Source organism: Natator depressus, chromosome 2 (assembly GCF_965152275.1).
Source record: "Natator depressus isolate rNatDep1 chromosome 2, rNatDep2.hap1, whole genome shotgun sequence".
NCBI classification, from domain to species: domain Eukaryota; kingdom Metazoa; phylum Chordata; order Testudines; family Cheloniidae; genus Natator; species Natator depressus.
This window is the reverse complement of record NC_134235.1, coordinates 207,161,498-207,176,199: the sequence shown is the minus strand read 5'-3', so window position 1 is coordinate 207,176,199 and position 14,702 is coordinate 207,161,498. Positions and strand designations below refer to the sequence as shown.

General features: G+C 40.8%; 1 protein-coding gene across 3 annotated transcripts in view; it reads left to right on the top strand.

Annotated features, from left to right (window-relative positions):
- The window catches only part of HDAC9 (histone deacetylase 9), a 542,743-nt gene that overhangs the window by 504,830 nt on the left and 23,211 nt on the right, over window positions 1–14,702 (top strand). For all 3 annotated transcript variants that reach the window (XM_074945808.1, XM_074945812.1, XM_074945807.1), the window contains one exon: window positions 9,251–9,384. In XM_074945808.1, coding sequence (XP_074801909.1) covers window positions 9,251–9,384 — 134 coding nt within the window. The remainder of the gene's footprint in view (window positions 1–9,250; window positions 9,385–14,702) is intronic.

The following is a 14,702-nucleotide window of genomic DNA, read 5'->3' as shown; positions in this document are numbered from 1 at the left end:
TCAGCCTAACTGGAGGATCTGGCCCTCTGTATTTTACTTAATTTTCATACATAAGAACGGCCATACTGTGTCAGACCAATGGTCCATCTAGTCCAATATCCTCTTTCCACAGTGCTCAATGCCAGGTGTTTCAGAGGGAATGAACAGAACAGGGCAATCACCAAGTGATCCATCCCCTAACATCCAGTCATAGCTTTTGGCAAACAGAGGCTAGGGAAACTCATAGCATAGGATTGCACCCTTGGCTAATTGCCATTGATGGACCTATCCTCCATGAATTTATCTAGTTCTTTTTTTAACCCAGTTATAGTTTTGGCCCTCACAACATCCCCTGGCATCGAGTTGACTGTGCATTGTGTGAAGAAGTACTTCCCTTTCTTTGTTTTAAATCTGCTGACTATTAATTTCATTGGGTGACCCCTAGTTCTTGTGTTATGCAAAGGAATAAATAACACTTCCTTATTCACTTTCATCACACCAGTCACAATTTTATAGACCTGCTGATTTAAATGATAGGTTACGTACCACAGTTAGTTGTTCTGCAATTTCACAATAGAAATGCATTCTAAGGGACAGATTTTCTGGTATGGTGTGGCTGTTTTGTGCCACATACCCAGCAGAATGTGGCCCTAATCTAGCTCCACTGTGGAGAATCACTACTGGGAAAAGGTGATTTCTTGTGTAAGGCTCTTATCCTTGCCCTGGAATAGCAGGACAAGAGAGGCATGGGCAAAGGAAAGGGTTTGGCCAGAATATCTTGTGCAATGCCAATCCTAGACTGTGGTTTCAGCCCAGTCGAGCTGTTTGCAGATGGCATAAATTAGAGCAGCCCTCAAGATGCTCTAATTCAGAGGTTGGCAACCTTCGGCATGCGGCCCATCAGGATAATCCACTGCCACGAGACATTTTGTTTGCATTGACTGTCCGCAGCCACAGGCCCCTGCAGCTCCCAGTGGCCGCAGTTCACCGTTCCCGGCCAATGGGAGCTTCGGAAGGTGGCAGCCAGCACGTTCCTGTGGTCTGCGCTGAAGGTTGCCAACCCCTGCTCTAATTTGATGTAGGTGGATTAACCCTGCACAAAGATGACACTATGGTAAGAAGAGTGCAAGCCAAGTGTTATGCACCCCCCATGACTGGCTCTCTATGGAAAACAGCTGTATCTCAGGATCTGGCCCTTAATCTTTCCAACAGAAATTATAACATGATGAAAATCCCAATCAGTTCAGAAACCACAAAATCCTCTAAAATGGATTTTAATCCAACATCTACAATTTACATTTCATTTCTCATTTCCAATTGGGTAAAATCTATATCCAGGTAAATCAGGGCTGTGACATCAAATTCTTTTAAATTTATTCCTAAAATTTATGATTGCTGATTTAAATGATAGGTTACATACCACAGCTAGTAATTCTGCAATTTCATATTTTAATTACTTCAGAACCTAGGGTGAATACCATCTGGTCCTGGTGACTTATTACTGTTTAATTTATCAGTTTGTTCCAAAACCTCCTCTACTGACACCTCAGTCTGGAACAGTTCCTCAATTTGTGACCAAAAAAGAATGGCTCGGATGTGGGAATCTCTTTCACATCCTCTGCTGTGATGACTGATGCAAAGAATTCATGTAGCTTCTCCACAGTGGCCTTATCTTCACTGAACGCTCCTTTAGCACCTTGATTATCCAGTGGCCTCACTGATTGTTTGGCCAGTTTCCTGCTTATGATGTACTTAAAATATTTTTGCTTTCGTTTTTGAGTCTTTGGCTAGTTGCTCTTCAAATCTTTTTTTTTTTTTGGATTGCCTAATTATGCTTTCATACTTGACTTGCTGGAGTTTATTCTTCTTTCTATTTTCCTCAGTATGATTTCACTTCCAATTTTTAAAGATGCCTTTTTGCCTCTAACTGTTCCTTGATCATAATAGTCTACAATTCTAGTTTAAATAAGTGGGTGCTGAGGTCCCTTGGCAAGTCACAGGGGATATATAACACCTTGCAGGATTAGACCAGTAATTTGGGTGAGCCAAATCCTCTGCTAGTGTAAACTGATGTAGTTCCATTGACATCACTCATGGTTCTCCATGAGAAGCAACTCACCTGAGAAGGGGCCAGGAGGAAGCCCAGCCTTTAAGCCAATTCACTGGGTGGAGCAATCTGTGCCAGCCTAATGACTTTACTTAGTGTGCCTGCCTCTCTCCTGGGCTGGTGTGGCTCTGAACATCCCCCTACACATAGCTGTGGCATAAAATCCAAGATCTAGCCCAAAGCTTTATTGACCTCAGTGACAAAGCCAAGTTTTCTGGTATTTAGACCCTCTCCATTTATCCCTTCCACTCTACCTCTCTGACTTCATAGCCACTTGCAGTACTTTCCTATAAATTTCTCCAGTCCTGGCAACTCTTTCCCCTCCTTGTGAATGTGGACCCTTGTTCATTGTTCAGAGGTCACTCCCTCTTGTTCTGGCTGATCCTCCTAGAACTCTCTTTCTCTTTTAGCCACTGAGGCAATTGCTCTTTAAACACTTTCTTAAAACCTTCATTTTCTCTTTAGCCCTATAAATATGTCTGTGAAAGTTGTAGCCATACTCTGTATTTTGGATACTACATAACGATAAAATGCATTGCATTATTCCACTGTATTTAGTTACAAACGTAATGTTATAACAGCACTAAAAGTGAATAGTTCCCTTATCTTGTACCTTTCCATTAATTTTATCTATGTATTACAGTCATAGAGATAGACAGTGCAAAAGATAATTGAAGGAAGAGGTGAGGGGGGAACTGCTTCTTCCCTCATGCACTACCTTTGCCTCTTGGAGAGAAGTTGGCTGACATGTCTGCACTACCCAAAAGGGGCCACCTTGTGGTAGAGGTGCACAAGTTGCTTCTTACGGAAGGAGTAGTAAGGAGGCATTCAGGGGATGTGGGCCACCGTCGAAGTACCTAGAAAGACGGGGGCATTGCAGTGCACATGGCTTCTGAAGCCCGAGCCATTGTGCCCAGTGGGGAAGGCTAGCTCCTGCACTCTCCACTTTTCTCCCTCATTCCAGCACATATTTGGTGAGACGGGTCAATATTACTTGGCTTTCAGTTAGGTGTCTTGTGTCTCCTCAAGTATGTACGCCATAGAGGTTTGATAACGTAAGATAGGTACACGGTAGCAGTTAAAAACCAATTAATTATGAAAAACATACTACTGTAGGACTAACAACTGTGTAGGAAAACATCTATTATAGAAATTGTTAATCCTCAAAAAATGCATTTCTGAGAATGCTGGTATTTATTTAATGAACAATTACTGTCTAATTTAATCTAAATTAAATGCCTGCATGAGACATGTAATTTAAAGCTGAGCTTCTTTCTGTAGTATTAAAACCATGAAGTTACCAGCTCTGCCTGGAGGTCAAATATTCGTCTTGTAAACTCAGGTATTTTAGTACTGGCATTAAGAACTTCTGCCATTTGGAAAGTGCCTTTCATAAGAATGTATTTGGCATTAAATGGAGAATCCCTCTCCCTCATTCACTCAAAGTCCAGATCCTACTGACTCAGGCAAAACTCTGATGGACTTCAAAGGAAGTTTTGCTTGAGTAAAAGTAAGGCTCAAACCCTAAAAGAATAACTTGTTCTCCAAACAGAGGACAAGCTTTGCAAAGTGCTTTAGCTGTAGCCCAGCACTGGAAGGGTCAACTGTCATTTGACTCCTGTGTGGACATATTTATTTAGGACACGTAGCCTGATGACTCAGGAAGTTATGTAAAAACTGACCCACTTAATTTTAGATGCGATTGTTGGAAGAATATCAATGAAAAATAATCAAATAGTCATGAAAGAACCGCAAGGATAGAGTGCAGAACACTGGTGGGTAGATTCTTGGCAGTGACCATCACAAAAGTTTTAATGAGAGGAAAACACATTCTCAAGTAAATTAGAGAGTAATGACATGATTAAATGGTAAATAATAGTTAAATGCATGCCTGTAGGTCCAGGACAGAGACTGTGGAGTTTTTGTGTTTTGGGAGTATTTCTTTCTGTACTGTGCTGAATAGCCAGAGGAGATCACCAGCTGTCTGCTAGTAATTTAGGGTCAGATTGTGGCTTTTAAGATACTGACTATGCTGGTGGGGGTGGGGAGCACAGGGGGGGAGAGAAAGGGGGGAGGTGCACAAAGACCCTGCTGCAGCGGAGCTCTTGGGAGGTTTTCTGGGTAACTTAGCAGCTCCACCACCCTTTCAGTGGCTGCACTGTCCCCTCCTCTTTCCACCAACCACCTCCTCAGGAAAGGCGGGGGACCACGTCTCTGATCTCACCCCACCTTTTTACCCAGCTAGCAGGGAGCAATGCCTGTAGAAGATAGGACTGGCTTCCTTGTATACAGTAGAGGTGCTATGCTCCCAGATGCAAGCACAGCTCCCATTAATTTTTTAAAAAGTGTATTAGTATACAAAAGAATCCTGACAATGGTACCTCCCTCGGCCCACACCGCTTCCCGCAGCCCCCATTGGCCTGGAACGGGGAACTGCAGCCCATGGGAGCTGCGATCGGCCGAACCTGCGGACGCTGCCGATAAACAAACCGTCCCGGCCTGCCAGTGGATTTCCCTGATGATCACAATGGTTCCTTCTGGCCTTGGGACCAAGAGCCTATTGAATACAAGTTTTGCACGTGCATTGATGAGAGAATAGAGACTATGCATGTTACAGTTTATGGAAAACATAAGTAGCACAATACTGGCCTGGAGCAGCCCCTCCACATGTGACTCTCCCATCTGCTTGGAGAGAGGAGCACTGAACACAGTGTATTAACAAGTGTTCCTTATGGTCTCTTCCATGGTTACGATTTATGATACAATATATTCTTGAATGTTTCATTCTCAGAGTGACTATAGGAGAGATTTTACTTTAAGGCATCTAGGAATACAATATGTGATTTATCCTATGGATGGGTTAACATTAGGAAATGACTTATCTTTTTGCTCCCTACTACTAGCTCATTACGTCAGAGTGCTTTGGGGGTGACCACCAGGTAGCTAGCTCACTTGTGCAAGTCTCCGCTCCAGGGGTTAACTTTGCATACTCTGCTTTTGACCTTCATCATGGAGCAGTACGGCAGGCTGTTCACCCCAGCCTAGGATTGTATGCTGTCTGGTGCAGTAGAATCCAGCACCCCTTAACAGGGCCCACTTTAAAATATAAAGCTTGGGGGGGAAAGGGAACATAATTTGTGATTTTTTTTAATTTGGAATTTTGTTAAAATTCCAACCAGCACTATATTTAATCAGAAAATGAGGGACGGGAAGGGAGAGAGGGAATGGGGGAGTAATATGGACATTTAGTTCAAGTCAATGGGGCCACTTGTAGTGTGTGAAGTTAAACATGTGCATCAATCATTGCAGGCGTGGGTCTGTAGTTAAGAATACCCATCAAGTGCATAGCCTTGATGTATGTTGCTAACCGTGTATTTTAGTGTCAAATTTACAATTTGCTGTTTACACCACTGCTGTTTAGTTCCACTACTCAACATTTTTATAATTTCTACAGATTCCAAAGAAAAAAATTTGGTTTATAAAGTCTGATTTTCAACCTGGCCATAATCTGTCCTTCCTTTTTGAGCCTAGAGATTGTGGCACAGTTTGGCACCCACGATTTTTTGTTGGCAAAATTTAAGGCAGTTAGGAGGCAGGCTTCTCGAAACTGCTCCGCACCATCCTGACTCTGGTCCCATTGAAGTCAGTGGAAGTTTTATCATTGAATACAATAGGCTCATAATTAGCCAATGCTGGGCACTTTTGCAAACCACCCCCTGGATATCTAAGTACTGCATTTGAGAGGGAAACAGGTACTTCAATGTATGAATTATAAACAGGGTGCCTGAAAATAATTGTTGACACAAAACCATGCTCACAGTTTCCTGGCACAAAAAAAAATGGCTATTCTAAAAAATCTGGCTACTGGTGTGTAAGTATTAAGAAATGTACTGATGCAGCACATTCACAGTAGCATTTGGGAAATACCAGGCTGTGTTTAATCTTTTCCTTATTATTTATCCACTTGAAACAATCAATTGTTAACATCTATAGGGCTGGATGTTTTCAAAATGACATCCTCTTTTTATACCCTCACTCATGGGTGCAAGTATTTGTGGGCACAATTAAGCCATTTACGCGTCTAAGTAATGGACTGCACTCACCAATTAATGTACGTAGATGTCTAAATGGCCTGAGTTGTCCTTGCAATTATTTCTGTCCACCAAATTGCAGGCTCAAAAAGGGATGCCCATTTCAGGCTAAGCTGCAAATCAAGCTCTTAGTGTTTTTAATATGACTTTCCATTTTAAACCTCTATCGGAACCTGTTCTGTTCGCATAAAATGCTACCATACTATACATCTTATACACCGCAGCAAAAGCAGACCCTTTTACAGTAGGGCAAGGCCAAACTGAAACTGTTTTTTGAAGCCACGATCACAACTGGCATGATTGTCAGCAATGTCAGGCAAGAGGCCAAGAATTGAATCTGCCACTGGTTTTTAAGGATTCCGGTGAGTCTGAAGGTTTAGGATTAAAAATTGGATTGTCTGACCCCTTCCTTGCCCCAGTCACCCCAGTTCTGGTCACTTGGGAATTTAGAGACACGCTCAGTCTCCTTATACCAGGAGAAATGGCTGCTTGTTTTCACAGTGCTTGTTTCCCTTTCTTCCCCCATACCTCTTAATTATTTGACATTATTTGACAATATTGTAACATTGATATTTGCTAGTAGTTTGAGGAAAGCAAGCAAATGAAATAACCTGGTAATGGTCTCTGTCACAAGTACTGAGTATGATTTTCAAAAAGAAGAAAAATCTATTGGGAGAGACTCTGAATTTATTGCCAGAAAATTATGGTGTGGCTGCAGTGACCTTTGTGTTCGTATATTGTTTTCAAACTGTGCAGGGTATTGGTTTCAGTAGAACTTTCCCTTCCTGACAGAAACTGTGTGAAGTGAGGGATAATCGCATCTCAAAGTCCTGTTGCACTTCCCACAAAGCTGAAGGGAGAGTTACACAGCATGTGGATGTGGGGAGCCCAGGAACTATTCATTCTTCTTCATTTCCTTTGAACGCTATGTGTTCATCTCATGGTACCACTGCTGGCACTGTCTTGATATGAGTCTGAAGATCCCATGTGTAGTCTGCAGACAGAAATAAATCCTCTAGGTAAAAGAAAGTGGAAACTGGCTAATGATCAAAGGTTATCCTCATTCCACTTCTTCCTTCACTTTTATTATCCTACTAAATTTGGTCTTTTGCAAAGCTTTTTTTTTTTTCCCCCACTGTGAGTGAAGGCTGAGCTTAAATGAGAGATTTAAATTTTTGCTTGTTTTTCAAACCATGTGTAATTTGAAGCACAGTGTAGTGGCTTCTGTAGAGTCAACACTGCAGTTCTTAGAGAGCTACGCTAGGTTGTGAAACGGTTTAAAGAATTAACATTTCACTTCAAGTGTTCTGGGATCAGCCCTGGGACAAGCGGCAAGTAGAATTTTGTGAACAATTAGGCAAAATGTGGAATAATTAAGGACCCGATCCTGCAAACAGTTATAGCCATGCTTAACTATATGTCCCATTGAAGTAAATGGGGTTACTTGTGTGCTTACTTCTTAAGCATCTGTGTAAATGCTTACAGGGTCAGGGCTTCAGGCTGTGCCTCAGAACATTTCTCCAGAATATTTTTTTCATTTATTGCAATGTCGAATTTCTACATTCCTTTCTCACTGGAGCACAGTAAAAATGTCTTTCTGGAGCCCTAGACCCCTGGGTGTCTTTCCAATCTGTTTATTAAACCTAGGGGACATGAGGTGCTCTGGAGATGGTAGGGACCACTGGCAGAAGAGCAACTAATACAGAGTGGATAGAAGTGTGAGACCCAGGCTGCAAGTGTGTTTTGAATTTAGCTTAAAAAGTCTCAAGGCCTAACCTGCCATTAACCATTGGAAGGGAGGTCAAGCAAAAGCAAAAACTGCCCTTGGAAATTACACAACCATTTTCAAAATTTTCCTCCCCAAATTATCTATCTTTTTATGAAATTTGATTAAACAAAAATAAAAGAATTTCACCGAACTTTAATCTCAGATGAAATTTAAGTGGTGGTGTTACCTGAGTTGAATACCCTCATAAAGCTGGATACAATGGAACTCCATTGGGAGCCTCTGGTTGTGATACAGGGATACAGAGTGTTGTGGATCAGTACTGAGGAACACTAGCAGAGCTGTCTGGTAAACCTTGAACAGTTTCAGCCTGCACTAAGCCTGATTCCAGAGATTGTTGTTAGTGCCCTGGCTTTAACAAACACCAAAATGTAACATATAGTATTATTTATTTTTTACACTGTGGTAGTGCATTAAGATCAGGGCCCATTGTGCTGGTCCCTGTACAAAGTGAAAAAATGCATCTAAGAGTCTAAAACTTAATTTAGCAAGATACAGTCTTTGTTCAAGATAGTTTCTCTTACCCATAGGCTCATTTTCAGCTTTTACTAGCCTGCCTGGCAAGGATCCATCACAGAGCTCAAATCGCTTGTTGTTGGTTTTGTTTTTGTTTTTTGTCTCCTGTGGTGAAGGATAAAGGTGGATTCTCTCTTTGTTCCTTATACTCCAAAGGAATGTCTATGTCTTGCAGGTTAGGAAGGCCTCCTGGGGATTTAGTCTCCTGTGTTCTCCGGGATACAGGAATCATGTTAAATCTCTACCTCTTGAGTTCAGGATCAGGATAAATGCCACTGGTTTAGCTTCATGGTTTTGTTTACTGCTAATATGTAAACTGGGGTAAATCTGCAATGTCTTTTCTAGGACAGACCTGTTCATCACCTTTACCTAGGCTAGCCTGTCTGGTCGTAAACATGTTCTAGTAACGTCACACAGTGGGAATTCATAGCTTCACATATAACTATGTGAATGTGTATCATTTTACAATGATATTAATAACCAGTGTGTTATTAGCTTTCATATGATACCTCACAAGGCATATTTTGTACAAATCTCATTGCAGTAGGGTGTGAATACAGAGGTGCCTAGGGTCAGAGTTACACTTTCTTCTGTAGCATTTAGGGCTGACCAATGTTGGAGCCAGGTTACTGAAATAGATGGACCATGGTCCTGATCTTATATTTTTGTGCAATAGCCTCATGTTTCCTACTTTCTGATACAACAGATGCAAAATATGTCATTAATATTTGTTCTGTTTTAATAATTTGCACTACTGTCTTTGCATGCTAGGTTTTGGTCACCTAACAAAGCAGTTGCTGAAGCTAGCAGCTGGTCGTGTGGTGCTGGCACTCGAGGGAGGACATGACCTTACTGCCATCTGTGATGCATCTGAAGCCTGTGTAAATGCCCTTCTAGGAAATGAGGTAAAAGACAAGTCCTAGAGTTTCAGAGGACAATCCATGTTTTCGAACAGTTCTGTCTTTTTGTTTTCTTTTAATTTTCCCTGTGTGTAGAACTAAGTGCCTTTTGCACATGTCTTAGTAATGAGCAAAATGCAAAAGAGTTGGAAGTTATTTTGGTTTTGATAAGCACCCCACCATCAGATGTTTATATGAATCTCTAGGGTTTGCAAAACTATTCTTGATCCTGAGAAGGACTCAATATGCTGTGCTGAGAACCTGCTGAGAACCTGCCTTGACATCAGTGGGGGTCACTGATGCTCATCATTGATCAAGTCTTCGAGTGAGCTATCATGGAAAAACAGGCTCTTCTTGCAAGATCGCTGGTAATTTCTTGGACTGAAAATAGCAAAAGCACATTTTCATGCCTGTTTTGATATTCACTGGCAAATCTCTGCTCTCTGCATATGCTCACTCTGTGGTGAAAATGATAAAGGGTAAACCTGCTAAAGGCACATACAAGAATCAAATACATAAAGGCAATATATCTTTACCTTAAATTGTGGCCCTGTCACGTGTTCTCATGCCGTGGTCTGTGAAATCTTGTTGTGGGGAACAGTATTGCAAGTCATTATTTTTACTGGAAACTGAGACAGCTACAATAATCAGTATTCTTTAGAGTACTTATTCACTTACTAGTCTCCTAATTCCTTTTCAGGGCACCATTTTATGCCTAATAGATTGGTGTGAAGTGCTGTTTCTTATAGTGGAAATTGCTTATAACCTGTAAGATCACCTATGAAGGACTTTGTAAAGACCTTTGTGCCCTTTTTTGTTTTGTTTTTTATGATGCATACAGAATGCCTGAAAGGGTTTTTCTCTGCTTGTGTTTTACTTTATAATAGCAAAAATGTCACATGAGGCCTTCCCTAGTTTTTCTGGAGAACCTATTGAGCATCTCAGAGATGTGTATTGGGAGCTCTCAAACCTCAATCAAAAGGGTAATAGTAATGAACCTTTAACAAAGATATCTTTTCTCTCAAATGTTCTTCAAGCATTTGAGTTGAATACATGTTAAAAAAAACAATTTTAAACAATTTGTCTAAAAATCCTTTCCCCCTTTCAGCTGCTCAGTTTTCTATCTGTTGGCTCTGGTGAAGTCTCAATTTCATCAATTCTCTAGTATCCATAGAAACTTCCAAAGTAGAAAAGACATGAATTTGTAGCGTTAAAACAAGCAGGAAACCCCCGTATCCTAAGCCTTTCCCCCCTACTTTGAACCAAAACCTTTCAGGCTTTCTTTATGTATCACAAAGAAGCAATAAAGGACACAAGCTCATAATTTTTTTCCTTTGCAGGTTGAAGAAAATTTACTATATGCCAAGTCTTGAACTTAGTTTACATGTCAACATAGTATGCCCCAACAGGCTGCATATGCTAGCTCTGCACCATAGTGGCCTGTTTTGAGAACAAGTAGACTGATTCAGAAGGTACAAGGCACCTCTTCTAGGAAAAGGAACTATAGAGCTTCTTGGGAACAGGAAATTAATGCAAAGAAGCTCTTCTGAGCAAGCCCAAACAGTTCCTCAGCCTTCTCCCTTGCAGGCACCAGGGACAGTGTAGGAATTAATACATTAAGGGAATGCCACCATGGAGGGGTGAGCAAAGAAAAATGATACCTTGTGTGAAGGTGGTTGGGGTTGCTGGTTGGGGTTGGGGTAGCTGGAAAGGTCTCTCCTCTCCCCATCCCGTTGCGTTCTGTGGGAACAGGCATGCCATAACAGAATATTCAGTCCTATTTGAGTTCCATGCTGGGTGACCTATGAGATGGCCCATAAAGAAAAGTTTTCAAAAGTGCTGAACATCCAGTGTCTCCTTTTGAGATGGATGATCAACACTTTTGAATGTCAGGCTTCTTATTTGGGTGCTGAAATATGAATTTAGAAGCCTGACTTCAGGCACCTCTGTTTGAAAATCTTATTCATAAGGTTTTGTTGCCCCTCCTGACCAGCCTGCCCTCCTGCCCATCCTCACCCACACCATCATTCATGAACTTCATATCCGTACACAGCAGCTTCCTGTGGTGGTGATGGTGGCACATCCTCTGAATCCTTCTCCTCCAAAATCAGCCACAACAACAATGTTCTCATGGTGCAATCTTGCCCAGCTTTAGACTGGAGATGTGTCAGCCTGATTTGTGCTTGGCTGTGGTTAGCTTGGACACATTTAAGGTAATATCTCTCTGAGGTTTGCAGCCTCGTGGGGAGACAAATAATGCTAATGAAACTATGCTCCCACCACTATGCCAGGGGCCTGACTCTCTACAGCCAACAATAACCATTTGATGACTTTGCTTCTTTGTGAGAAAGGCCTCGTTTTGTTTTAATGTTGGATCACCCCTGCTACTGCTTCTACAGCTGCTGACCCTCTGCATTCTCAGAAAAATATCTATGCTTGGAAACAGACATGAAATGTATTTCACTGTGAGTTATGTGTGAGTGTGCTGAAATATTGACCTAACTCCATTGGCACTTAAGGGAGACCAGTAATCTGAGGCCAATAAAGTAGGCTGGGTGATTCAATGGGTTTATCTGTTTGCAAAATATAGCGTAATAAATGAAGGAAGGACTTTTAATAATGGAAGATGAAGACAAGTGTGAGTGCATGTGCATTATAATTCACTTGAGGAAAGACATGAACATTAAGATCTTGAAACCTCTCACACAAGAAATATTCTTCTCATGTACACTTACATTATGATTTATAATACAAGCATGCTTATTTTCCAAGTATTAAATCTAACTAGGGACATGCAGGAAACAGGCAGACACACATCTCCGAACCAAAACTGAACAACGTTACAGGAAGGAGAGAGTAGATACTGCTCCTGCTAATTTTGGAGTTGGAAGATTCAGAAACTATGTCATTATCACCACCATAAGAAACTGCTCACAGAAAATCTGTGACTAAAGTTATTGATGAGATGGGTAGGCTGATAAGGAAGGGCATATAGATATAGGGCATATAGATATAGGGCCTTGTGTAAATTGGCACAGATCTATCGACTTCCATGGACTTATGCCAATCAGTACTAGATGAGGATATGGATGTACACTGCCTCATTTCAACAGAATACTTGTAGATTTGCCCAGCCAACTACAAAGTCTCCTCTAGTCAAGGACAGAAAAAATCGGTTCCTTTAAGTCACCAATTATTGTAATTTGAAGATGCATTCTTCCTTGAACGCAATTATTTACAGGTGATTAATAGGGTAATTATAACTTATTATCTGGCACTTCACTTTTACAAATAACGATAGGTATTGCAACCGTAGTTTAAAAACATTGGCAAGACCAACTTTGGCTTCTAAACACTGCACATACAATTGAACTCAAATTAGAAAGGTCAGGAAAGGCCTTTGTAAGGTACTCTGCAGTTTGTCGGTTGTATTTATTCATGTGCTGAGGATTAGAATTCATAGACATTTTGCAGGGTTTTTTTAAATTCTTTTTTCGTTGCCTATGTTGTTCTTGGCCAGGACCTGTCAGCAGAGCAATACGCTGCTACGTATGTCTTCTTATCAGCAGAATAACTTTTAACAAAAAGAGTAACCGTAAAATTAGCAGTAACTTCCAGCTTTCGTGAGGAGCCAGTCAGACATGCAGATGAAACAACAGACTTACAGACTAGAAGTGCTTGCTTTAACTCATTTGTGTCTGATTCTCTGCAAGAAAAACATGTTGACACCCCAAAAAGACAAAACCAAAAGAAATCCCTCAACTCCAAACCCAAACCCAAACTTGCTTTTAATTACATGTGGCCTTCATGAAAGTGATCTGTTTAGGAAGATAGCTTTTACTTTTTCCTTAATAATTATGAGTTGGGTAAATATGAAAATAATATGCTATTGAATTAACCTTTGTTAAATAATTTGAGCATGGTAAAGGAAAGTCCTTCGTGCAAATGTTGACTTTGAAGACTCACCAAAAAATCCATTTCAGAAGGTCTCTTTTTCTTGGAAGACCTCAACATTTAAATGAGTTATCAGCCCAATCAATGGGTGATGAATACTTTTGAACTTCTCCACAGAAGTTTTGTGACCATTAATTTTGGAAATTCCACAGAAACATATATGGAACTCTACAAAATAAACACCATTGGCTTTTTTTTTAAATCAGAAAGACTTAGCGTAGCAGTTGTTTATTTGTACAGACAATAAATGAAGCAAAAATTATACAATGTAGACATAATTGTAGACATAAATATATCTAGATTTCAGTTTTTATCATTCAGATTTTTGTACACAAAAAGAAAAACCTGAATTTCTTTTAAGGACAATTTACTGAACTAAATGCAAAGCTAATTAGAAGCACCCTGGGTTGCCTCCTAGGAAGGAAATCTTCCCGAGAGGCGAGAAGTGATTAAGCAATTGGATTCCCCTGAAATCCAAAATCAAAACAGTGAAATCCTTCCTGCAGGTACAGAAAGAAGGATGTGGTTAAGTTGCTGTAAAATGTCCTAGACGTCTTCTGTTAGTGGTTTTAGATCACATCCATTACATGGGCACCTGTCAAAACAAAAGAAAAGATGGTTTCAGCTAATTAGAAAAGAGAAATTACTTTTAAACCAGGAAGCTGTTGAGATGCTGATACCTTACACTGAAAATTCAGCTCCCGCATTTTCTGTGAACGGTGCTTTTCCCCTGTTGGCTTCCGTTACTAGCTCAGTGGTGCCCAATCTTATTACACAGGAGGGCCACACAAACCCAAGCACAAACCTTGTGTGGGCCAAACACATTCTACATATTTTAATAAGATTTAAAGTCACCTGTATCGATTTATATTTTAAGTTCCTCTTGTTTTGTATGTATTTAGATAGGTTGTCTCTATGTACACTAGTGTCTGTATACACACTTGTGTAAACTAAAATGATGTTAACATGAGGACAAAACACTGATGAATCAGCTGTTAGTGTACTGTGTTGAAGCAGACCATGGGCCTTATGAAATGCTCTGGTGTGCCATGTATGGTCCACAGGCTGTAGGTTGGGCACCCCTGGATTAATCCATATTTTTCCATCACAGATTAAGTGTATTACTTTACTATATATGTATTTGGAGTGGGTGTTGGGCATCTCTGTGAGGGTGGTAGTGGTGAGAATCTTATGCCCAGGCTGGGGAGTAAAAGTGGTCCCAAACCATGGCTTCGACTCCAGTCATTGGGCTAGAATAACCTCTCTGGCCCTTACATCACCATGCCCTGGTAGGTGATGGCTAATAATATATCAGTGCAGTGACAGATTTGCTAAACCTTCTTTCCCCAGACTACTTTGGTTTGAAGTCA